General features: G+C 37.6%; 1 protein-coding gene across 1 annotated transcript in view; it reads left to right on the top strand.

Annotated features, from left to right (window-relative positions):
- Nucleotides 1–25,293, top strand: part of LOC145988440 (acid-sensing ion channel 1A-like) — a 96,984-nt gene that overhangs the window by 42,123 nt on the left and 29,568 nt on the right. Inside the window, exons 2-5 of the mRNA XM_083123332.1 lie at nucleotides 5,199–5,616; nucleotides 10,532–10,622; nucleotides 19,363–19,565; nucleotides 22,642–22,771. Coding sequence (XP_082979458.1) covers nucleotides 5,199–5,616; nucleotides 10,532–10,622; nucleotides 19,363–19,565; nucleotides 22,642–22,771 — 842 coding nt within the window. The remainder of the gene's footprint in view (nucleotides 1–5,198; nucleotides 5,617–10,531; nucleotides 10,623–19,362; nucleotides 19,566–22,641; nucleotides 22,772–25,293) is intronic.

Here is a 25,293-nt window from a genome sequence, read left to right as displayed (position 1 = left end):
AAATACACAGTTGTTGTATTTTGTTAATAACTTTTGCAAGTGTCGTTCAAGAAAGGACTTTAGAAGTTAGAAAAAATGCTCACAAAGTTTATATTGTGTGACCTCATCAAAAATTATAATTTTTCGAATTCTGTAAACTGTGGAACCATTTATTCTTTGAATTAAATGGTAGAATATGAAAAATATCCTGGTTCCTGTATTTTTCGCTCATTTTTTCGTTCTAATGCATATTTTACATTGATTACTGTGTTCAAATGCTAACCAAGTTAACTTTATTTCTGTTATTAACAATAACAATAAGAAACTTCCTGCTTTGTTGCAACTTGAAATCAAGGATGCCAATTTCCAGAGGGGGAGGGGTCGACTGACCTACCGACGCCCATGGAGAGAGCACTTATCAACAACCAAAAGGCAAATGCCTTTTAATATTATAAATAGTTCCAACTTTTAAATTTAATCAACACATGTGCGTTAAACAATTATAATTTTCGAAACACATAAAATGTTTTCATTTGATTTGATGAAGTGCCGACTGCAGAGCATACTCCCTCCTGTTTGTGTCCATCTTTTCGCTTTACTGCCTAAATACACTGATCTTTCCGTATCGGGTCTGTCGCTTTGTGGGTTTTATATAAGATTTGGATGATCGGATTTTGGCCTCTGGTATGTATTCCTTGGTGTGTTGACATCCCTGATGTTCTCTCCACTCTGCATACCAGGCACTTTGGAGGTGTTGATCAATGTCTTGCAGGGAATATATGTTGATTCCTAGAAGTTGTTGTATCTTTCGATATTCCCTTTTCCTCCACCAATACCTGGCTGCAATTCTTTGGATTTCCATATCAAGGGGTAAAACTCCATCTATGACTATGACTGCTAAGGTGGCTGTTGTTATGAAAGCTCCCAAGATACGCAAAAGTACATTGCGTTGAGCTGCCCGAAGTCGTTGTCTTATTTGCTAGTTGATAGTGAGCATTGCCCATGCCGACGCGGCATAACTTACAGTAGGTACGAATACTGATTTGTAATAATTCATCGCAGTTGGAAATAGGATTTTACGTATAGCAGAATTTCCCATACTCAATATGGTATGCATGGCAGTCTTTGCCTTGGACAGAGCCTTAGTTATGAGTTCTTAGACTTAGCAATGCTTTCATTGTAACTCCTAGTTATTGTCAAAAGCCACACAAATATTGTCGCCTTTTCCGAAGACACTGCCTTTACACCATTGAATTCAATAATTCAATGTTATTATTTTCAAAACCGGAAGTGCAGTCCCCTCCAAAGCCGGGGGTGTAGAACGTGTTAGCTACGCTATTGGGTGGGGTTTATAATCCCTCCCCCTTTAGCCCAGTATTCCTAAACAAAGAGAACGTCGAAGATAGGACAAGATGGCAAAATGAAGACCGACTACTAAAAAAAAGTGCCATAACCCCTTCTCCTTTCGAAAATTCTGTCCATGCCATTCTTAGCCATCATCCACGACAAGCTTCAGATGACTGATCTCTGTTTTCTCTTAGAGCACACTGCCAGCCGCGCGGCCATGTTTACTCTGTTACAAAGTAAAGAAAAATACAGCGAGTAATATGAAACCTCGGCCACGTAACCGCAAGATTACCACCTTTCAGCACTCGAGCGCTGAAGGCAGTGTGGCCAACCTAAAGAAAGTCATGATGGAAAGTGCTGATATTTTTTTACTTTCCCTAGTATACCGCGTGAGGCACCTAAAAGTACCACCTGAAATAGCGAAGAAACCAGAAACATTAGCTATGTGAGGTTTGTGGGAAACAATAATATCAAATGGGGCTCGTAAATCGGAGGTATGGGGGTGGGTCGAAAAATATCGACAAATGGGGCATCTGGAGCAAAGTCATATTTTTTTTTAATGGAACGATATACAATAACATGCATAATATAAAAGAGCACACGCAGAGAAACACAACGCCGTTGGTCTCATGCATCTACTGCACATAGGAACGAAGATATGGCCATGTGAAAATATGTAAACAAACTAACAAGTGGCCCACTTGACCGTCAGTACCACGGCATGTACAAGTATGAGATGTCGGAAGCCATTGGACAAGATGAAGACAGAACGTGTTAAAGGATGAAAAAATACAGTAGACATCGTCAGCACCATGTATTTGACAGTGTTACAGAATAATGAAAATGACCATGACAGTATGTCGAAGAACCACTGCGTAAGAAGCGAAAACCTGTCAAAGTGTGTGTTCAAAGTGGTGGCCGTCAGCTGCGATACAAGCAACGAGGCGGCCACGCAAAGATCGTTGCACAGAATGTAGCATCTCGTAGGGAATGTCCCTACAGGCCGCAGTAATGCGGTGTTGCATATCCTCTGGAGTTGTTGGCACATCCCGGTAGACAATGTCCTTCAGCTTTCCCCACAGGAAAAAGTCTAACGGTTACAAATCTGGGGAACGAGCCGGCCATTTGACAGGCCCTCCACGTCCAATCCAAAGTTTTGGAAATGTATTTTCCACACATGCTGTAGCGCGTCTTGTACTGTGAGCTGGGCACCCGTCATGTTGGTACCACATTTCCCTCCTTGTCTGAAGTGGTATGTCCTCCAATAGTACAGGCAGTTCATGTTGTAAAAACTGTATGTATCGGTCAGCATTCAGTGTCCCTTTTATAAAAAAAAGGGCCAATGAGATGTTCACCCACTATACCACACCACACGTTCACACTCCATGGGCGCTGGCGTTCCACTTGGCGAAGCCAATGTGGATTTGTCACCGACCAATAGTGCATGTTCCTTAGGTTGACATTTCCATGATTGGTAAAAGTTGCCTCGTCAGTGAAGAGGATACGTGACAAATCGGGTGCGTCGTGTCGTAACATCCATGTGCAAATCGGAACACGGTCCACAAAATCATTCCCGTGAAGTTCCTGATGGAGGGAGATATGATATGGGTAAAACTTGTGTGTGTGCAGAATGCGCAATACACTTCGCTGACTCATCCCAGCATCCCTGGCAATTTCACGGGAGCTAACGTGCGGATTCACAGCAACAGCGGCGAGAACATTTGTTGCACCTGCCTCACCTGTAGTTGGCTTGTTCCGCACACGTGCTCGTGGTGTTACACTTCCTGTGTCTCTTAATTTAATAAATAACTTACCAAACAGACGTCGAGATGGCTGTCGTCTGTCCGGATATCTCTCTGCGTACACAGGCATTCTTACGGCATTCCCCATAAATCAGGATCATGTCCGCTTTTTCTATGTTTGTGAACATAATCTTCGCTCTTACCACTACGACTGCTTGCTATGAGCTAACACGATCTCGTGGACCTGCTATCAAAACTTGCTCTGCGTAAAGGCAGTTCTGTCAGGCACCTGAGAAGTCTTACATGCCGTGGTACTGACGGTCAAGTGGGCCACTTGTTAGTTTGTTTACATATTTTCACATGGCCATATCTTCGTTCCTATGTGCAGTAGATGCATGAGACCAACGGCGTTGTGTTTCTCTGCGTGTGCTCTTTTATATTATGCATGTTATTGTATATCGTTCCATTTAAAAAAATATGACTTTGCTCCAGATGCCCCATTTGTCGATATTTTTCGACCCACCCCATACCTCCGATTTACGAGCCCCATTTGATATTATTGTTTCCCGCAAACCTCACATCGCTACTGTTTCTAGTTTCTTCGCTATTTCAGGTGGTACTTTTAGGTGCCTCACGCGGTATAATAAACTTTCCTAGTACCTAGGTACATCTTAAAATTTTACACTCATTCAAATTTATTTCCATTGACTCAGGAATTCGTTAACCATGACACTTTACATTCAATGAAGAATAGGAAAAGAGAGCAAATAATTCAAGTTGGCCCCTTTTCGTCAGGTAAATGAAGTCCAAAGGGGAATTTTTTGTTCTCACAACTCATTCTTTAGTGTACCTCTACTCCGCTGTCACGACTTAGTCAGCATAGCTTATTTGGACCTACCTTACTATTTAATATTATTATTAGAGATGTTAATAGGGTAAAACGAGGAGAGACCACGCACTTTTTCATAGCTGAATAGAACAAAACCATCTCTGCTTTTGTGGAAATTTTTCGACATGAAATCTTAACTACAGTCCTTGCATTTTAAGAAAAAAAATAATTGGCATCCATTAGGATGAATTGAAATGGATATTTTTTTTAAAAAAAATTACAAAAGCATTGAATTTCGAGTGTCATGAGAAACACGAGGAGAGATGCCGCACAGACTCACTTCTGCTTCTTAAGCTCTTCTCCACAATATTCTTTCTTCCACAGTCCACACACAGTGTTCCATACAAAGTGCAGGTTTCGTGTAACCATTTCGAACACTTAACACACTGTATCCAGTCAGATTTGCAAGCCGTGAGGAAGTAATTCTCCCAGCATTCCACACAATTGTTGATGTCTTGCTCAGATCCACTCGCTGTATCATCTGGCGCAGGTTGCTTTGTGCCGGTTGTTGTTTCTTTATGTCCTTTTACCTTGGTGAGGGACTTGTGGAATGGGACTCAACTGGCGTAGGTACTTAAGGGGGCCTTCCGTGGGTGTGGAACTACAGGTAGATGTTGAAGGGTTTGAATTTATTCCTGGTAACTCAAAAGGAGGTTGTTGAGTTACTTTTGGTGTCAGTTGTGTTGCTTGCGAGGTTGTTGTTTAACTGTGACAGGTGAGAGACTTCCTGAGGTACTTCACCTAAATGTGACGCTAGATCCTGCGAATCAATATGGTCAGATATTTTGGTATTTTGTGTAACTGCGGCAACAATCCTTTTTCGCGAGGAGAGATGCCGCACCAGTTGCTTTTTAATGGTTTTGTAGTTTCGGTGCAAAATCATGCGAAAGGTAATCGTAATACTCTAACAAGTACTCTATAAAATATTTGTCACGTACAAACTAGCGTGCGCTCTATTACTATCTATAACACTTACCTTCAATAAAATTTCGACTGTAAATTCACCAGGAAATTTTCATGAGAAGGCACCCCACTCATTTCCACACATCCTTGCAAAATGTTGCTGCCTTCTGATGTGTACTAGGCAAACTATAGCATGTGCGGCATCTCTCCTCGTTTTATCCTGTAGGTAGTCGCTGAGAGACAAACGGACTCTGTTGCCACCACACACACACACACAATCAAATTATGTGAATGTTAGAATATATTGTTCTAATGAGTAGTTTGTTGTTCTTTCCCAGAGAAAGGCGCTGCGAGAAATGGAGGACTCTGAACGAGATGAGCGTGATCGGAGTTCCGGCAGTCTTCGACAAGCGCTCCCCGAAGATCCGGAGGAGCATGTGGGTCGTCATCATCTTCACGTGCCTGGGACTCATGATAGGGCAGATATGCAACCGAGTGATGCTGTACCTGAGCGTTCCCGTGAACGTGAACGTCCGCGTGGTCCACAACACGTCCCTCAGGTTCCCCGTGGTGACCGTGTGCAACAAGAACCAGTACAACGTGAGTGCCGTGATGCTGCTGGAGGGTGTGGAGAACTTGCCGGTCAATGCGTCGCTCAAGCAGTTCGACCAGTCGAAGCTACTTGGAGGAAGAATCGGCGACGTTTACCAATTGTGGAACCTCACCGGGCACCGAGTTGATAAGATGATCAAAGAGGTATTAGGTAGATGAATAGTAAGAACATCATTGTAAGGTACTGTTGGGAAAGATTTTGTGTTCCACTGAAGGTTCCACGGGATAAGGGGTCAAATACAATTCAGCTCATCCTGTAAACGACGGGTTTTCTCAGATAATTTCCCATGCATTCAGACCTTTGTAAAAGCTTGCCTGTCACCGTTTCTGAAACAACGGCTAGCTAACGAGAAATATGTCATATACAGGGTCCGGGAGATGTATTGCCCGTTTTAAGTAGTGTAGTTTAAAGCTCATAAAGTGTATAATAATGCAATGTTGTAATTCTAACGGTCGTGTTTTCTTATAGATCTTGTCCAGTCTCACGGCGGGCGCTCTACATGCTGGCAAGGGAAGTGGGGAGCGGTGAAGCTACCAATCCAGTGCGATAAGAAACGCAACAACCTGTAGAACGAGGTTCACGTAGTACTTCTTCCCGCCACGTCGTAACTCTCGGCGCCACCGCTGTTGTCTGGTTGGTTTGTGGCGCATTCGATGCTCCCCACTTCCCTTACCAGCATGTAGAGCGCCCGCCGTAAGAGTAGACAAAAGCACTAATAACCTTTCTTTTGCAGGTTTCCTGGGGGGATGCCCACCAAATGACACTTGAGTGACCCGTTCGATCCCGAGACCAAGCTCCGCCTTTATTGGGGGAATATCTTTAAAGATCTCGGGTAAAGAGCAATCGCTTCAAAATTGATGAATTAAAGGCAGTAATAGGAAAAAAAATCGCTGATTTCTTCGAATTATATCGTAGGATTTGCTTCAGTGTGGTTGCTAGGTTACGTGAATGTTCTGCACGAGATGGAGAGCATTCATACATTTAATCAAAAATGTCATGTAACGTGCTTGAGTGTGATGATGTGCGGTATTCTCCATTAGTGCATGCTTATGATTGTCTGTAAGAAATCTGCACAATTCTGATCCTGTAATACAAGATTTGGTTTTGATTACCAGCTCATGAAAAACGGGTTTTAGGGTGGACCGGGGGAAATCAAGTCATGGGGTAATTCGGGTAGTTTTCAATTCGCACACACCAAACAGGAAGAATTTATTCCAGTAGCAACATTTTGTTTCCATCCCCCATAGAAATAAAACTTCATGCTACAAACCCTGGAAGGGCGCTATTTGAGATTGGTGCCATTCTCTAACAGCTTGTGAAAAACCAGCGAATATAAGTTTCATATGTTCAAACTACAGCGCCTAGAATAACGTAGTGTGGAAAACGGCATGCTTCTGCGCTTTCTGGATGGTTCCACTCGAAAATGATCCGCTAGAGGCGCTGGTGTTGACCCCGGTGCTTGGTGTTCGACTGCTTATAATGGAAGTAAATGGAGTTTTCGCTGCAACGTCTGATTCTTTTACATGAAGCATTTCTATGAATGTGATAATTGCTATGATATTTGGTACAGTGATCGCGAAGATATTAACGAACATTCTAGACAGTGGACCACGTCCTGTTATCGTCATACTTTCGTTAACAATACGGGAAAAAAAAATACGCGTGGAATGCTCTTGGCAACTAAATTTTTGTGTATGAATTAGGTTCGTTATTATTATCATCATCATTTCTTTTAAAGATATACCCACTGAAGCATTTGTATTTTTGATATTTACTGTCTCTTTTCTTCCGCTTTAAACTAATCGCGGCGATGATGGTAATGATGATTGCATGAAACGACAAGGGGAACCCCACAAAACTTTCTTAGTGCCATCGACATGATTGTAAGGCAACTTTCAAACCAATGGGACAAGCGACACGGGATGTTCACACTGTCACACTAGTGACAACAACTTCCAGACTGTAAAATAGATGAGGGTCCAAACAGCAAACGACACGTTCATATGGCGTATTCGCGTGCTACTTGTTACTTCGGTCGGAAAGCTCCTTAAAGGAAGGGTGCTGAGACCGAAGCGACGCGCTAGAGGGGGAGTTCCAAACTAAGTGACAAGCGACATGGTGCCTTCAGTCTATTGGCAAACGTTGCTTGCGAACAACAGATAGGCGACACGATAAACCGCACATTACAACTACAGATCTAGGCGACACGATAAGCAACACGTGCCCAACCCTGTGGCCGAGTGGTTAGCACATCGCGCTGCGACGCCAAGGGTCCCGGGTTCGAATCCCGGTCGGGCTTGGTTGTTTGTGAATGTCCATTCATCAATTTCATCATTTCATCACTCATCCCCATCTTCGCAAATTAGCCAAGAGGCACAAAACGCGAAGTAAAATAAACTAAATCAATCAATCAATCGATAAGCAACACGTGTCGCTTTGTCGCTTCTGCGTCGCTCAAACTGGGCCATTTCCTCAATAGCTTGCAACATGTTGCCGTGGTTTGTTGTTCGCACATACGCGATGCAATGAGTGTCTTGCTTTAGTGAGATTGCGCACCAAAGCGACAAGCGGCACGCGACACTTATCGCTTGAGGATTTCACCAACCGAACGCTGGCCTGTGCTTCCCGTCATGCCGCTACGATGTGAAATGTTGCTCTTGATTGGCTCCTTTCCAAGCAACATGTGTCGTTTCGGTGTGAAAGTTGCCTTGGACCGAAGGACCCGTGTCGCTTTGGTGTGAAATCCTCGTATCGTTTGTCGCGTGTCGCTTTGGTGTAAAATCTCCTAGAGGAAACGGTGCAGTCAGAGCTTGTGTCCCTACGGTTCGAAAGGCTGCATTGATTTCCGACTGCTCGCTTTCAAGCGACATTTGTGGTTTGTCGCCTCGGTATGAAATATCTCTCAGGATACTATTTATATTCTAATAACATAGAAAAATAAACTCTAATACACAGTCCAAGACCTGACGTCCGGAATCACATTGCGATGTTTCTTCTTGTGTTACGCATGCTATTTATTTATTAATTTTATTTTACTTTTCTTTCCAAATTAATGCCATTTCGTGACTGCAAATCACTCCAGAAATATAACTGTTTCCATCAATTCACTTACCGCCTTTCTAGAGAAACAAATCTACACAATATATTCCAAAAACTAACTAACCCGCATTACTTTCATAACAAAATTAGTACCTGGGTCGATCGCACTGCCATCTACTTGTCATCGTCTCGGGGAACCAGTTTCTTGGGTCGTTTTCCACACTACGTTATTCAAGGCGCTGTAGTTCAAACTTAATTTTTTAATACACTTGTTACAGTAATATTTACAATACAATGGATTTTTATTTTTATATATACATAAGTAAATTGGATTCTTGTACAGATATGTCTCTCTCCGTACATTCGCCTCACTTCGTACTCCGTCAGTTTTTTTTTTATATACAGCGTATTTACAAGAGATAGAATTCAACCTGCAATATACGCTGTAAAAACACATATTATTACTAAATTAGTTGTCCATACTGACTGCATTTATTGAATAATGTGATTTGGGGTAATTCGGGTCTCTTTTATCGGGGTAAATTGGGCCATTCATTTTTTATTACAAAATTAATTTCTTCATATTTTTCGTCCTACATACGTATAATAGTATATCACTTGCCCACGAAAACAATAAAGCTTTGAAACGTTCAAAGAAAAGTTTAAACAGGAAAATATTTTTTACGGAGAAAAACAATGTTTTTGAACAAGTGGCCCGATTTGCCCCCGTCTACCATACTTCTGCCGGATCCTGTATACGACATACGAAAATCTCCATACTGGAGGAAGTTTACTTTTCTCCTCTTTCCTGTGAACCCCTCGACATTTTGCCTTTAGTGGTGCATTCATCAGTCAGTCCAATTCACACTCAAGAGAACCGGGTTCGACTTCCGGGTGACAATCGTGGGACTGTTATAATGATTGCTTGTATTCTTACACATTGAAAAGTACTGTATGTTCTTATGTGAATCAGGAAAACTAGACAATTTCCCCTATTCACGTGGATCCTTCAAATGTGATAAAAAGCAAAATGGCAAACTGTTCCCTATGCATTGCACCGTGCCATGAAGTTGAACGAGGTGCACAGAAGTAGAGCATATTCTCGATCTCGGTTGTACTAGAGGTGATAGCAACCTCACCACGCTGCGGCTGCGAATACGAGTCATGGTTGGGCCTAGACACTAATTAATTAAGAGTTTGGGTGAGCTCCAGAACAGCTTAATGAACATATTTTCTCACCTCAGATCACCTATACCGGGAATCGCGCGTGCCAGTCAGACGTTCTACTGACTGAATCATCACGGTTTCTCCCATAAAGAGCGGCAAATGTGTTTTTTTGTTATATTCAATTGTAACATAATTAAGCCTTGTTTCCATATTTAAAAAAACACTAAGTTGCTGACAAAGGCAGTTTATTAAGATGTAAAAACACTTAACACGTAGCGTTTCAACTCTGTATCACGGTCTTCCTCAGACAAAGAACTAAACTAACAATCTTTTTTTAGTTTAGTTCTTCGTCTGAGAAAGACCCTGATACAGGGTTGAAACGTTACGTGTTAAGTGTTTTTACATCTTAATAAACTGCCTTGGTCAGCAACTTAGTGTTTTTGGTTATATTCAGTGTATGTACATAATCATACACTCACGCATTTTATTATTTTCAATATTAAACTCTTTGCGATATTTTCTAGCAGGTGAGAGAGATTAAAAATAGGAATGAAAACTTCCAGTGACTAAAATGCACATGAGACGTTTGTCTAAACAAGTCTAAACGTTAAAATAAGTCAAAAACATAAAGTTGAAATTTGTGGTATGAAAGCTTGAATATGGTATACATATACGCTATAATTATCAATATTTATTAAAATCTAAAATTTTATAAAACTGAATATGTATTTTTGTAGTTTTAGTTTATACGTATATAAAAAGCATGGAACAATAATTTATCCATATTCACAATTCTTACCTTCTTTACGTATGTGCAATATTAACTATTCCTCTTTCTTTGTATACTAACAGTGTTGGTTTGGTCGAGGCATGAAATGTGACACCATTGGTACATGGAAGCCATTGTATACCGTTATGGGCCTCTGCTACAGCTATTATCTTGGTAAGTCAGAAAAAAATGTTTCTTCATTTGTTTTTTGTTTTTCTGCTTTTTTTACATAGGCTAGAGAAAGAAATGTTTGGTTCCGCCATTGGACACACTTCTCGTTTCTTTCCTTCTGCCTCCGTTGCTTTTGGATATGTCATTTGTCTTTCCACCGTTTTTCCTATCGTTGCTTTACTTCCTATTGGGTTGATGGATGCTTTCCTCGCTACGTCTTGCAATACATAATGAGCTTGGTACATGGTAGGAAGAACTTCACACATGTGATCAAATGTTTTGTTGGGTTGCAAGCATAGTACGGGAAAACTGCCTGCTTTCAAGATCAGTTACGTCGAAATGACGTACATACAAAAAATATTTCAAACACAAGTTTGTTGTATTGATGATCTGTATATTTCTATGGTCCGAGGTCGTCTAATAACACCTGGTTAAAGTAAATATATATGAAAACATATTATGTACAATAAATGTAAATAAGACACATACAAGTCTGCATGTATTTCTTCTATTTCAATTATTAATCATTAATTTTGTAAAGTTTGTTAGCAAGAAAATTTATATTAGAAAAAACTGTAAAAGTAATTTACAGTTAGTTTTTCAAGTGCCAGCAGGTGTAGCTAAGTTACTTTTGAAAATGTATAACTGTAAGTCAATTACTTTTTGAACCAAATAATTGTAACTTTAACTCAATTACTGTGAAGCACTGTCGAAAAGTAGTGCACGTTGCATAAAGGGTAGACGTAGAGGACGCATTCCAAATACGTACTTAAAAACAGGGTTGTTGAAGGTCCAAGAACCCATGGGGTTCCGAAACAGGACGGGAATCTCTTCTCCCACACAATTTAAATTCGGTCCAAGTTGCGTTTTGTTTCATTGAAAAATGGTTCCAGGGCCGTATTTTTAATTCGTCCGGAGAAAATGTACTCGGACCGAATTGAAAAATGTAAAACATAAAAAGGTTCTATGCGGCTCAGAACCGATTCACACTTGCTGATTTATTCTCCTGGACCGGAATTGAATTTCTTGCCTAGATCTTTAATAATCCTGCTTAAAATATTGCAAAATTGTTGACTGATGTGACTTGTAAGGAAAACAACACATCTTATAATCTGATGTTCCGTTTGATACACTAAAAAAGGCATCAGTTGGAAGATCAGACACGATTATCTGAAGGGTTCGATACCTAGTGAAGGCACATAGTGGTTCGGATCCCACTTTAAATTGTAGGTCCAGTCCCGATAAGCCTTACTGTGCATAAAGTGGACTTAAAACTGAAACAAACAAACGATAATTTGTAGGATAACAAAATTTCACTTCTAATGCATCAATCAACAGAACAAAATTTGTAATTTTGTTGTCTTTGAAATGATCTTGTCTCATCTTCCCAAGTGCATTTTTAGTGCATCACACGGAACACCGGCCGATAAAAGTGCCTTTTATGCATTTCTGTGTGTATTTTGACACCAAAAAGTGCATCGTTTGCAGTTGATGCACGTCAATGTGTTATTGGAGTCACGATATTTGTGTCAATTGACACGTATTAGGTTCTTTGTGTGGATTTGAGCAACCGACGTAAAAATGCAGCGGTTTGGAGGAAAATATGGCACGTAACACGTTCCTTACAAGTAGTGTGATTTGTGGTAATACTGCCTCGAGAAAAGATGAGGCATTTCGACTGAATAGAAATACTTAAAACATGGGCAAAATGTTAATATAATTTTATTTTTACTGTGTATAACCTACGATTTTTGTAAAAAAAATCTTCTAAGAAAAGATGACCCCCTCAGATTGATGTGGCTCCACCTTAATTTGCTAAATTGTTGTCTATAAATTTGTTAAAAATATGCTTTTTTTCTCGACACTGTTTTTGGCCTAAGCCGCCCACCTACACCCACCTATACCCACCTACACCCACACCCACCTACACCCACATCTACACCCACATCTACACCTACACCCACACCCACCTACACCCACACCCACACCTATATATATTTACTTCCGGTCCACTTCTGCTTTATTTTCGGTTTAAATTTAGAATATTAATATGTTAACTCAAATATTTTAATTCAGGACCAGGCTCAACTTGTTTATCTAATACTAAACACAATATAATATGCAAAAGTCTTCTAGAATTGCTCTGTGACTCTCTCTCGCCTCGCATACACACATACACATACAAGTTTACTTCTGGCATCATGTTGTGCAACAAATTATTATTCAATATTGTGCAGCAAATTATTAGACATGTGATTGGTTGGTTATGACGTAATGGGATGTCTTCTGATTGGCTGATGCGATCCATGCTTGGGCTACTTAAGGGTTTCGCGTTACAGATCGATCAATATTGTGAGAATAGTTGAAGAGTATAGAGGTGTTGTTCCAGTGCTCCTCATATTACAGGGTTTGATATATAGAATTTTTATTATTTATATTAATCATGTTTCTGGTATATTGAACAAAAGTCTTATATTTTGTATAAAGAAGTCTGATATTTGATCCAGCTTGTATTTGTTGTAATCTATTCATATTTAGAGTCTGGCTTATATCTGTTCCAGTCTGCCCCAGCCTGTTATACAAAAATCAATACGGCATTAGGTCATTGCTTTCTATGCCTGTGGAGACATGCAATTGTGCTAGGTCAGTGATTCTCTAGTTCAGTGCTTCTCTAGATCAATACTTATTCTACCTTCGCGCATGTGGCTTTAGTTAGACAATCCGTCATAGTTTTATAAGTACAGAATTTTGATTTGAATCCCGAGAAATCTGATATATAAAAACACATTAAATATTAACACATTAAATATATACAATAAATATAAAAAGTACACTGTTGAATCCAATTAATATTTTATATTAAGTATAGAGGTTTAATTTAAACCCCAAGAAATCTTATATAATAAAGCAATAATAAAAAAATATTAACATATTAAGTATACAAGGCATATTATTAAACACAATTAATATTTTATATTAAGTATAGAGTTTTAATTTAAACCCCGAGAAACTTATATTTAAATAATACCTCGTGAAAATGACAACTTGTATAACCGACTTACCACTTGAACTGCTGTACAAGATTTTTGAGTACACAGTCGACGGAGGTGAGGATGTTGCGAGGCTCGTTGAGTTAAGCAAAATAGCGCCTAAATTTCGTCCACCGTGCGAGATGATTTTTATGGACAATCTTCGCAAAATAAGCGGTATGAAAATGTTGCAGAATCCCGATTCTCTTTTTCGGGCTGCAAGCAAAAAGTTAGCCGATAGGATGGACGAGGCGAGGGAAGGAAGGAGACGATATACGGACGATTGGTATGAATCAAACGCGGAAACGAACAATATTATCACACAACTTATTGCATTAACTGAGGCACGAACTTTCATTCTGTCACTTGAATTGTGTTGATTGGTTTGCTAGGGGGAATTTTCCCGATTAGTAAATTGAGGTTATAAATATAATATATTCTTACTACTTATGTGCGTCTAGTTTCTTACATCACAGATAAACGGTTACACGTTTATAGGAAACGTTTCAACGTTTATATAGGAACGATGGAACGTACTGTCATCCTCATCCTAGCGATTAGTCAAACATGTCAAATGTAACTGCTATTAGTAAACGTACGAGGAAAATAAGTTTTGTAGAAATTCTCTTCTCAATAAGAATATCATGTTACTTGGTACCTTTGTTTTCTTTTTAATATGTGAAACCATATTACATTAAATATAAATTAATTAATTAATTCTCTAGCCCTCTTGATTCTGAAAATTCGTGGTTACAGTTCAATTTGTCCTTATCCTGAGGAAAATTTATATATATTCTATTCCAATCTTTACAGACTTCTTTTAGGTCCATCTCCATCTTTGTTTTGGTCCTTTACCATCAGGTTTCCTAACAAGATTCCTGTAAAATCTCCTTTATTCCTTTCTCATTCGTGCCCGCCTAAGTATTCGTGATTTAATCATCAATCTAATAATACTTGGAAATTAACATAAATTATGTACTTCTAAATTATGGAACCTTCTCCATTCACTTGTTTCTTCATCCCTTTAAGGCTAAATTATTTTCCTAAAAATCTGATTTTCAAATACTCTCAATGTCAATGCAAGATATCAAGTTTTCGCATCCACAGGCAAAATTACTCTTATTGTATATTTTAACTTTTAGTTTCTTAGATATTAAACGAGAAGACAGAGAAAAATAACATGCATTAAGCCTTCTTTTTTCATTTCTATTTTAATATCGTTTTTCATTGCAAGTATTACTTAAATTTAAAAACTGGATCAAACAAGTTAGTTTTGGCCTGTACTTTTCTCTTTACTAACTTCCTTACTTGCTTTAAAAAATATTTTAGCATTATTCTTAATTGTATTTACATCATCTGCATTTGCTAACAGTTGAGTCACATTACTTCGTTAGTTTTTTCACCTTCCTAACAGGCAAAATTAAAAAGCAATAAATATGATGCATCTTTGTTTTATAACCTTTCATAAATTGTACATTTGTCAGACATATTAACAAGATTCTTAGGTATTCCAAATTCAAATAATTTATCTTTTTAGCATCTTTAACTTCAATCAAGTTAGTTTCTGGAACTATAGGTTCTGCTTCATTTATTTCTGATTTATCTCCTACATGAACATTTAAAAAGTCATTAAAGCAATTCTTCCATCTATTTAAAATAGTCAGCCATTTTTCATCAAGTTTACTTTAGGTTCTAAATTTATTTGCACCTCTGATACCTTTATTTCAATTGCATTAATTTTACTTTTCAAGAAAACTCTTTTTTGTTACTTCTAAACATGCTGTTCTTTAACCACCTAAGTCTATTTCTATTAGGTTATGTGAACCCATGCTTACTTTTTTCTTAGTTTATACATTATTTAACTGTTGATTCTATTATATTATGTACGTACTCCCAATTCTTATTTAAGTCTGTTTAATTTAAATACTGCAGATTAAAAAAATATACAATTGTATAGGTTAAAGTTCATTATGTAGAAAAAAAAAATTCATTTTTAAAAAGTTCATTCTATGCCAGGGATTGTATTTTTTTATAGTGCCATGTGCTTTCATAACTAACTAACTAACTAACTCTCTATTCTTCTTAAACCCAAAGGTTCGTAGCTGCAGCAACACAGGCTTTCTATCTCTATCTTGAGAAAACTCTATATATTCTTAACTATCCCTAGCAATTTCCTTTAGGTCCATCTAAATATTGTCCTTCCATCTTCGTCTTGACCTTCCTACAAGTCTCTTACTATCAGGTTTCCCAACAAAAATCCTGTAAACTCCTCTTTCCTTTCCCATTTGTACCACATAGCCTGCTCACCTAAGTCTTTTTTATTTAATTGTTCTAATAATATCTGGACATGAATATAAATCATGTAGTTCTAAATTATGTAACCTTCTCCACTCACCTGTCTCCTCATCCCTTTTAGGTCCAAAGATTTTCCTAAGGATCTTATTTTCAAATACTCTCAATTTATGTTCCTCTTTCAATATAATGGACCAAGTTTCACATCCATATAATACTACAGGCAAAATTACTGTTTTGTAAATTTTAACTTTTAGTTTCTTAGATATTAAACGAGAAGACAAAAGTTTATGCAGAGAGAAGTAACATGCATTTCCTGAATTAAACCTACTTTTTATTTCCTCTTTAATATAATTTTCATTTGTTAATATTACTCCTAAGTATTTGAATTTGGAAACTGGTTCAAACGAGTTGTTATCAATAATTAGATTTTGATTATTACCTAACACTTGGTTTCGGCCTGTAAGCATATATTTAGTTTTCTCTTTGTTAACTTCCAAACCTATCTCTTTAGCAGTTTTGAAAAATATTTTAGCATTATTCTTAATTGTATTCACATCATCCCCCAGTAAGTCTACATCATCTGCATATGCTAACAACAGAGTCACACCATTTAATTTTAGTCCTTCTTTAGTTTCTTTTACCTTCCTTACAGCATATTCTAAGGCAAAATTAAAGAGCAATGGAGATAATGCATCTCCTTGTTTTAACCCATCATGAATTGTAAATTTGCCAGACATATTAATACCCACACGAATTTTACTTTCTGTTTCACTGGTGCATATTTTTATCATACTAACAAGCTTCTTAGGTATTCCAAACTCTACTAATATATTATATAATTTATCTCTTTTGACCGAATCATATGCTTTCTTGAAATCAATGAATAACTGATGGACATTTTGATTATGTTCCCACTTTTTTTCAAGTGTCTGTCTGATGTGAAAAATTAGATCTGTAGTTGATCTGTTACGTTTAAATCCACATTGATAATCACCTATAATTTCATTAGCATATGGGGTTAGTCTTGTTAAAAGAATGTTAGATAATATTTTATATGTTGTTGAGAGTAGAAAAATTCCACGGTAATTATTGCAGTTCATTTTATCACCTTTTTAAAACACAGGAACAATTATGGATTCTTTCCACTGTTGAGGTATTTCTTCTTTATTTCATATTAAATAAATTAATTTATGAATTTGACGTATTAATGAATTTCCACCATATTTAATTAACTCAGCTGGTATTAAATCAATGCCAGGTGCTTTGTTATACACTACTTAACACCAAATCAACAAAATAGACGAATTAATGTTGCACTGTGTAACCGTTTATCTGTGGTGTAAGAAACTAGACGCACATAAGTAGTAAGAATATATTATATTTGTAACCTCAATTTACTAATCGGGAAAATTCCCCCTAGCAAACCAATCAACACAATTCACGTGACAGAAAGAAATTTCGTGCCTTAGTTAATGCATTAAGTTGTGTGATAATATTGTTTGTTTCCGCGTTTGATTCATACCAATCGTCCGTATATCGTCTCCTTCCTTCCCTCGCCTCGTCCATCCTATCGGCTAACTTTTTGCTTGCAGCCCGAAAAAGAGAATCGGGATTCTGCAACATTTTCATACCGCTTATTTTGCGAAGATTGTCCATAAAAATCATCTCGCACGGTGGACGAAATTTAGGCGCTATTTTGCTTAACTCAACGAGCCTCGCAACATCCTCACCTCCGTCGACTGTGTACTCAAAAATCTTGTACAGCAGTTCAAGTGGTAAGTCGGTTATACAAGTTGTCATTTTCACGAGGTATTATTTAAATATAAGTTTCTCGGGGTTTAAATTAAAACTCTATACTTAATATAAAATATTAATTGTGTTTAATAATATGCCTTGTATACTTAATATGTTAATATTTTTTTATTATTGCTTTATTATATAAGATTTCTTGGGGTTTAAATTAAAACTCTATACTTAATATAAAATATTAATTGTGTTTAATAATATGCCTTGTATACTTAATATGTTAATATTTTTTTTATTATTGCTTTATTATATAAGATTTCTTGGGGTTTAAATTAAACCTCTATACTTAATATAAAATATTAATTGGATTCAACAGTGTACTTTTTATATTTATTGTATATATTTAATGTGTTAATATTTAATGTGTTTTTATATATCAGATTTCTCGGGATTCAAATCAAAATTCTGTACTTATAAAACTATGACGGATTGTCTAACTAAAGCCACATGCGCGAAGGTAGAATAAGTATTGATCTAGAGAAGCACTGAACTAGAGAATCACTGACCTAGCACAATTGCATGTCTCCACAGGCATAGAAAGCAATGACCTAATGCCGTATTGATTTTTGTATAACAGGCTGGGGCAGACTGGAACAGATATAAGCCAGACTCTAAATATGAATAGATTACAACAAATACAAGCTGGATCAAATATCAGACTTCTTTATACAAAATATAAGACTTTTGTTCAATATACCAGAAACATGATTAATATAAATAATAAAAATTCTATATATCAAACCCTGTAATATGAGGAGCACTGGAACAACACCTCTATACTCTTCAACTATTCTCACAATATTGATCGATCTGTAACGCGAAACCCTTAAGTAGCCCAAGCATGGATCGCATCAGCCAATCAGAAGACATCCCATTACGTCATAACCAACCAATCACATGTCTAATAATTTGCTGCACAATATTGAATAATAATTTGTTGCACAACATGATGCCAGAAGTAAACTTGTATGTGTATGTGTGTATGCGAGGCGAGAGAGAGTCACAGAGCAATTCTAGAAGACTTTTGCATATTATATTGTGTTTAGTATTAGATAAACAAGTTGAGCCTGGTCCTGAATTAAAATATTTGAGTTAACATATTAATATTCTAAATTTAAACCGAAAATAAAGCAGAAGTGGACCGGAAGTAAATATATATAGGTGTGGGTGTGGGTGTAGGTGGGTGTGGGTGTAGGTGTAGATGTGGGTGTAGATGTGGGTGTAGGTGGGTGTGGGTGTAGGTGGGTGTAGGTGGGCGGCTTATGCCAAAAACAGTGTCGAGAAAAAAAACATATTTTTAACAAATTTATAGACAACAATTTAGCAAATTAAGGTGGAGCCACATCAATCTGAGGGGGGTCATCTTTTCTTAGAAGATTTTTTTTACAAAAATCGTAGGTTATACACAGTAAAAATAAAATTATATTAACATTTTGCCCATGTTTTAAGTATTTCTATTCAGTCGAAATGCCTCATCTTTTCTCGAGCCAGTATTACCACAAATCACACTACTCTTACATAAAAGAATTATTATTATTCTAATGTCATATTATGATGATGAGAAACTTATTAAAAACGTTTTAACTTTTCGTCGCTCGTTTTGTGTTTCACAGATGACAACCAAGTTACCATCACTGGATTGTTTAACAACATGTACTTGATGCTGGAGGAGTCGGAACCACTCGTAGACGAGAAGTTATTTGGGTGGAGAGTTTGGATTCATTCCGAAATTGAGTCGCCCGTCCTTCAGATAAGAACCCACGGGATGTCCCTCTACCCGGGATGGGGACGAGAGATCAAGCTAGATATCAGAGAGGTAAGAGGAAAGCTTTAACACTTGTGTGGCATGTTTCGCTGCCGAGATTTCGATATCGGCACCTAAGTCCCGGGGTTGAGTTCCGGCATTGGAATGGCTCTTCTTTGTTAATGTTCGTTCTTGGGCGTAACTTCGGTGGGGGGGTCAATATCGAACATGGAACTCGCGCAATCGTAAAAAAATGCACTTCAATACTTTCCTATTCATGTCCTAGGAAGTTAATAAAAGTATCCATAACTTTTAAATTTAGTAACCTCAAAACTTTGGGCAGGCAAGTGCCCTCCTTTGCCCCTGCCAAGTTACGCCTATGTGTCCGCTCATCAATTTCATCTAACCATTTGCATCGTCGTGATTAACCAAAGTGACTTAAGAGCAACGTAAAATAACAAAACGCAAACAAAAACCAATATTAGCAGTAAAATATTAAATATTGTCACATGATTTTGTCGTTCTTTGCAAACATAATGGTAGGTAATAATGTATTCACCTCGCAACACCACCTAATCAACCATTTTTTTTCTTACGATGACATAATACTACAAAATATGAACATCTTGGCGTTATATCTCCTAAAACGTATTCGTACTCTTTCCAAACAACATAAAATAAAAAATCTGTACAAACTGCAGCAATTATCCACCGCGATATCCATTCACTTGTTTTACACAGCGAGAAGTTGAAGGAAATTGTAAATATATTAACACTACGTTCTTAATATTGCCATATACCCGAAACTAAACGGCCTATATCCATTTCACTCAGTGGGTTAAAAGTCTTGCGAAATGCAACTTGAAATTAATTTTATTTGTCAATATATTTTATTCAATAATCGAAACCATACACATTGATTTTTATAAAATGCTAAGGATGAAAATATAAAATTTGGTTAATAGAATCGTCTTTCAAAGACTAACATAAAGCCTTGCAATATAACACTTTTCAACTACTGCTACAATAAATGGATATATAATACATAAAAATCTCAATAACGGACAGGCCTGGGGGAGAAATAAATGTCCGTTATTAAGAAGTGTCCGCTATTCAGAAAAAAATGTAGGATGTTGCACAATAGGATAAGCATTTGACAGTACGAACTTTACGAACATAATGTTTTTTCCTACATTCAAGGAACAAAATACTGTACTACATACGGTGAATTTAAATTTAGTAAAGTATCCATACATGCAATTACAAATTTCAAAAAAGAAAATACAGTACACGTAGTATAATCCTTTGTTAGATTACTGCATTCAAAATAAATGGTGTTTCATTTTCAATAGCCTCTAACTATTTTTGGCCAGACCCATATTGTCCAAAATAAGCATTTCTGAATCTTAAAGTTCTTTACAATTGTATTTTCGTAGACGTTGATGACTTCAACTTTTTTCTTTAAAGTCAGTTGTTTGCGTTTCTGCGACATCGTAGCAGAAGTGACACACACTTCTCAAGATAACCACATAGAATTCTGTCTACTGTCTGCACTTTAAAAAAAAATACGTTCGGTGTAACATGAAACAATGCGCGCTAGTTCGAAATACTGGCCATTGTTGTATCGAATTCCAGGAATTGCGACCGTTTTCTTTCAGGCTGTCCGTTATTAAGAAGTTTTATTTGCGTTGGGAAGGTAGTCCGCGTCCGTTATTAAGAATGTCCGTTATTAAGAAGTAATATTGCCAATAAACCTCATGTATTTCTGCCGGGGAATTTAAAAGTGTCCGCTATTTAGAGGTGTCCGTTAGGAGAAGTTTCACTGTATTAATAACCTATTAATACATTTTTCTGGTAAAGAAGCATTCTTCATAGTATCCACGACAAGATCTTTACATCCTTTCTATTGTAGCTGACGTATCTACATAGTTCTCCCAAGGCTTACATTCTACGTATTTGTCATTATGGCAATAAGTTGGCCCTGATGTAGATGAACCAGCCTATGCTGCCTTCAAATCTCCTGATACAGGCGGCGATGTCCTCGTCCACTTGCTGCCAGCTAGCGACCTGCATAATGTGTTTCGTTGTTGCGTTCTTGACACTTGGCAGGCCGAGTGGGATGCGGAAATGGGGAACAAGCTTCACGCTATTAAGCTCACCTCAGGTGCACGGCGTTCCTCGTCCCGTTACTCTAACACAGATACGTATCGGACACAGTCGTCTAACGCATGGTCGCATGCTGCAAGGGCTGGACCCTTCGATGTGTAACGTCGTTTTAAGAGTTCGGCATATTCTTACTGAATGTGCCGACTTTGCTATCCTCAGACAGACTTTTAATCTTCCCAGCTGTTTGTCATCCCTGTTGGGTGATGACAACAGTGTTTTATCAAATGTTTTTAGACTTTTGCGAAGAGCTGGTCTCTTCCATCGTCTGTGAGGAAGCTTTTAATACATTCTGATTTTTTTATGTGTTGCGCATGTTTTGTGCAGGTCATTTTACAATCTTGCACGTTCAATTTTAACCAAGGGGCTTTTTACATCCCTTATTTTAACTTCATCAGTCAGAATTTTAGATAAGGGTACCGTCCCCTGCCCGCATACATTGAAGGGTGCAAAATGGCCTTAAGTGCTTAGGCACCCAAAACTTTTAATTCAATAATCTATCAATCAAAAGATCACTACTATATATTAAATAATTACTTCAGATTTGTGTCCTAATTTCACCATACTAATGATTATCCTTCGCTGATACATTCCCTTGATTATATTTCAACAGTATAATTCCAGTAGTACTGCGTCATTTCTTCAAAGTGTGAAAATTAAAGTAATATTATCGAGGTGATGCAAAAGAGTTGCTTCTTTTGAATGATGTGACGATGAATGAAGTCAACGAGCGAATTCCGCCATCAATCGTCAGGTATTCTGAACGAATCACAACGTTACGAACTAACTAAGCAAAATTTTAAAAATAACATAAATCTTATGTGAATGAAGAAATAACCTACCACATTACTAATATTCAACTGATTTTTAATCTTATGGTAGTAGTGAAATATTTACATTAATTTCATGATTATCTTGTGGTGCCAAATAAGATTTTGCACGTTCTGATTTTATCATATTTTAATAGAATTACTTTGTCTCCTAGTTCAAGACATTGGACACCGTCGAGAGGCCTTGCAACAGCGACCCTTCCTACTCCTATTCGCACTGCGTGGTCACGTGCTTCGAACGGCGCCTTATGGAGTCTTCCCGCTGCAGGCTTCCTTTTATGACAAGTGAGTGCTCTCTGTCTGCTTCTGGTTTATATTTGAGTAGTATTTAGAAGTAACGTTCATTATTTCTAACAATTTGTGACACTTGACCAAAATACATTTGGGTCATTCCAGCGTTAGGTGTGTGACATTTTACATGAAAAATTTAACTTTCTTGACATGAGATTGGATTAAAATATTCAAATGAACTGATTTCATAGAATTATGAAGTACTTTGTGGTGTCTGTTAACAAATAAAAACACTTGAGTAGAATGAAATAGGCAGAATGCATGTAAAGCATTAACAAAAGTGCGTTTGCTGCGATCCTCGTAGCGCCGCACTGGTCAGCAACGACGTGGAAACACTGCTACAACTTACCTTACTAGCTCAGCAGAATGATGATGGTAACATCCCAAGGTTCTGGCAGAAATACTGGGTTCCTTCTTCTGTTGTCCACCTGTGAAGTCCGTTGAGGTCACGTGGTTGTTCAACCGCGACTCTGGTATTTTAATTCTTATTTCAGTTTTAAATAAAAAAAAACGGGATATCGTATTCTAATTATAATTTGAAGACTAAAATTGGTAAACGCTGTAAGTGCCACAATAATTCAAACACCGTTTTCCACGTTACACTGTGAAATGTGCCATGCTTTATAATGTGGTAAACGTGAAATGTGGCTGGTAGCCCTCTAAGTAGTTCAAAGGGCGTATAAAGCGGCACTAATGTGAACGTTCTTACGAGCTGATGTGCTGAACGATGCGGTTTCCCAACACTTTCGCTCTTGGCACTTACAACGTTAACCACTTTTAGTCCTCATTTATTCAACTAACGTATGCGCGTATATAACTTAAGACAAAATCAAAAATAAAACAGTTTAGACCGGCTACATCGAGAGATGCGTAAACCTAATTTCCCGCTACGCGAACACAGTGGTACCAGCTACTATGAACTTTAAATACCAGAAAGTGAATAAAAATAATGTATATGTTTGAACAGTAACATAATGAAAGGTACATTCATCTGGCACAGTGAATTTTTATAAGTGGTTGCAACAATGCGAACGGCAACACGTGCAGTCGATTTTGAAATGACCACAATGGACATTTTCACTAATTATTTTAAAGATCATTTAAAATCTACACCATCGACAAATAACCCCTGCAATTTCCCACGTTCATGGGCGTTCATTTTTAGGTAAAAAATCTAGTTTCTAATTTTCGAGACGAGCGTTGCGCGCAAAAGACACCTGCGCCATGTTGTGACGTCGTCGCTCTCCTCGTCCTGTCGTCTGCACTTCGCGTTGGCTGCAATTAGTGTTAGGACGGTGTTAGGACGTGTCTGTGTTTGCTATGAGATAATAGATTGGAAATAGGAAGTGGTTCCACAGTTTTCAATAGTCTAAAAAATATAGTTTTATGGGAGAGGTCACAACGTAAACCTTATGAGTAAAATTTTCCCCTACCTTTTACAGCCTTTTCGCAAATGATGTATGCAAAAGTTAATAACAAATCCAATAACTGTGAATTTCAGTACACTGAGTGAAATGTGAACAATAAATATATAAAATAACTTTGTACTAGATATTCACTCATCTGTTTATTTTGATTAGTATATAATATTCATCATTTTTAAATACCAATTTTATTTTATCAATTTTTATTATTGTTATTATTTCTACTATTCAGGATTTATCATTTGCCGAGCTCCAGCAAAAAATTCTGGCAACGACCTTGATTTTAATAATATATAACTGAAATTTATTTCTGTTATTATTATTTACAATAAAAATAATATACTTTCTGCTTTTTGTAACTTGAAATGAACGATGCCAACTTCTAGGAGCTGGTCAACGGAGCGGTTCGAACCCCCGCCCTTCCCGACGCTCATTTGCATTGTATACATTAATTTTCAGCTACGCAAGAAAAGATAAAATCAACGCTGGTTTAAACCGTCGTACAAAAAGACACTGACATTTTTCTCCAGGTAAACTTATTTCACTGCAGTAATACCAGCACTACTAATAATAACTGAAAATTAGGAATGATTGCTACTGAAAAAAATCTTTCAACAGAATAATATTAAATGATCTTGAATAAGCTATCGATGAAAGTAAACACCATGTCAAATTTCCCTTGCAAAACTTAACTCGCTGCTTCCGCTCCTCTTATCTCTGCTCCATGCAATATCAGTTGTGCAAAATATGGAGCTACCGTGAATGCATCTGCACATATTAGATTGCCTAGATTGGGTTTCGTACATTTCTCGCATGTCATAATCGAAACTTTTAATTTTGAAAATCACAGAGAATCCTCTTCAATATTCAGCGTTAAAAACACGAGGGGCAACGAACGCATTCGTGCGTGGATTTCTGGAGCGCCAAGCAGACGACCGAGTTCACTGCCGAACGAGAACGTCATAACTGGAATATCCAATCAGATGCCGTTCGGGTTTCGCGACATATAGCATCAATTTGGCACAACTTCTAAGGCCAATTTCTCGCAAACTATTCCGAATAAACACAAACTATTTTGCACAACGTTAATAT

This window comes from Lepisma saccharinum, chromosome 5 (assembly GCF_977018435.1).
Source record: "Lepisma saccharinum chromosome 5, izLepSacc3.1, whole genome shotgun sequence".
NCBI lineage: Eukaryota > Metazoa > Arthropoda > Insecta > Zygentoma > Lepismatidae > Lepisma > Lepisma saccharinum.
This window is presented reverse-complemented; position numbering and strand designations above follow the sequence as displayed.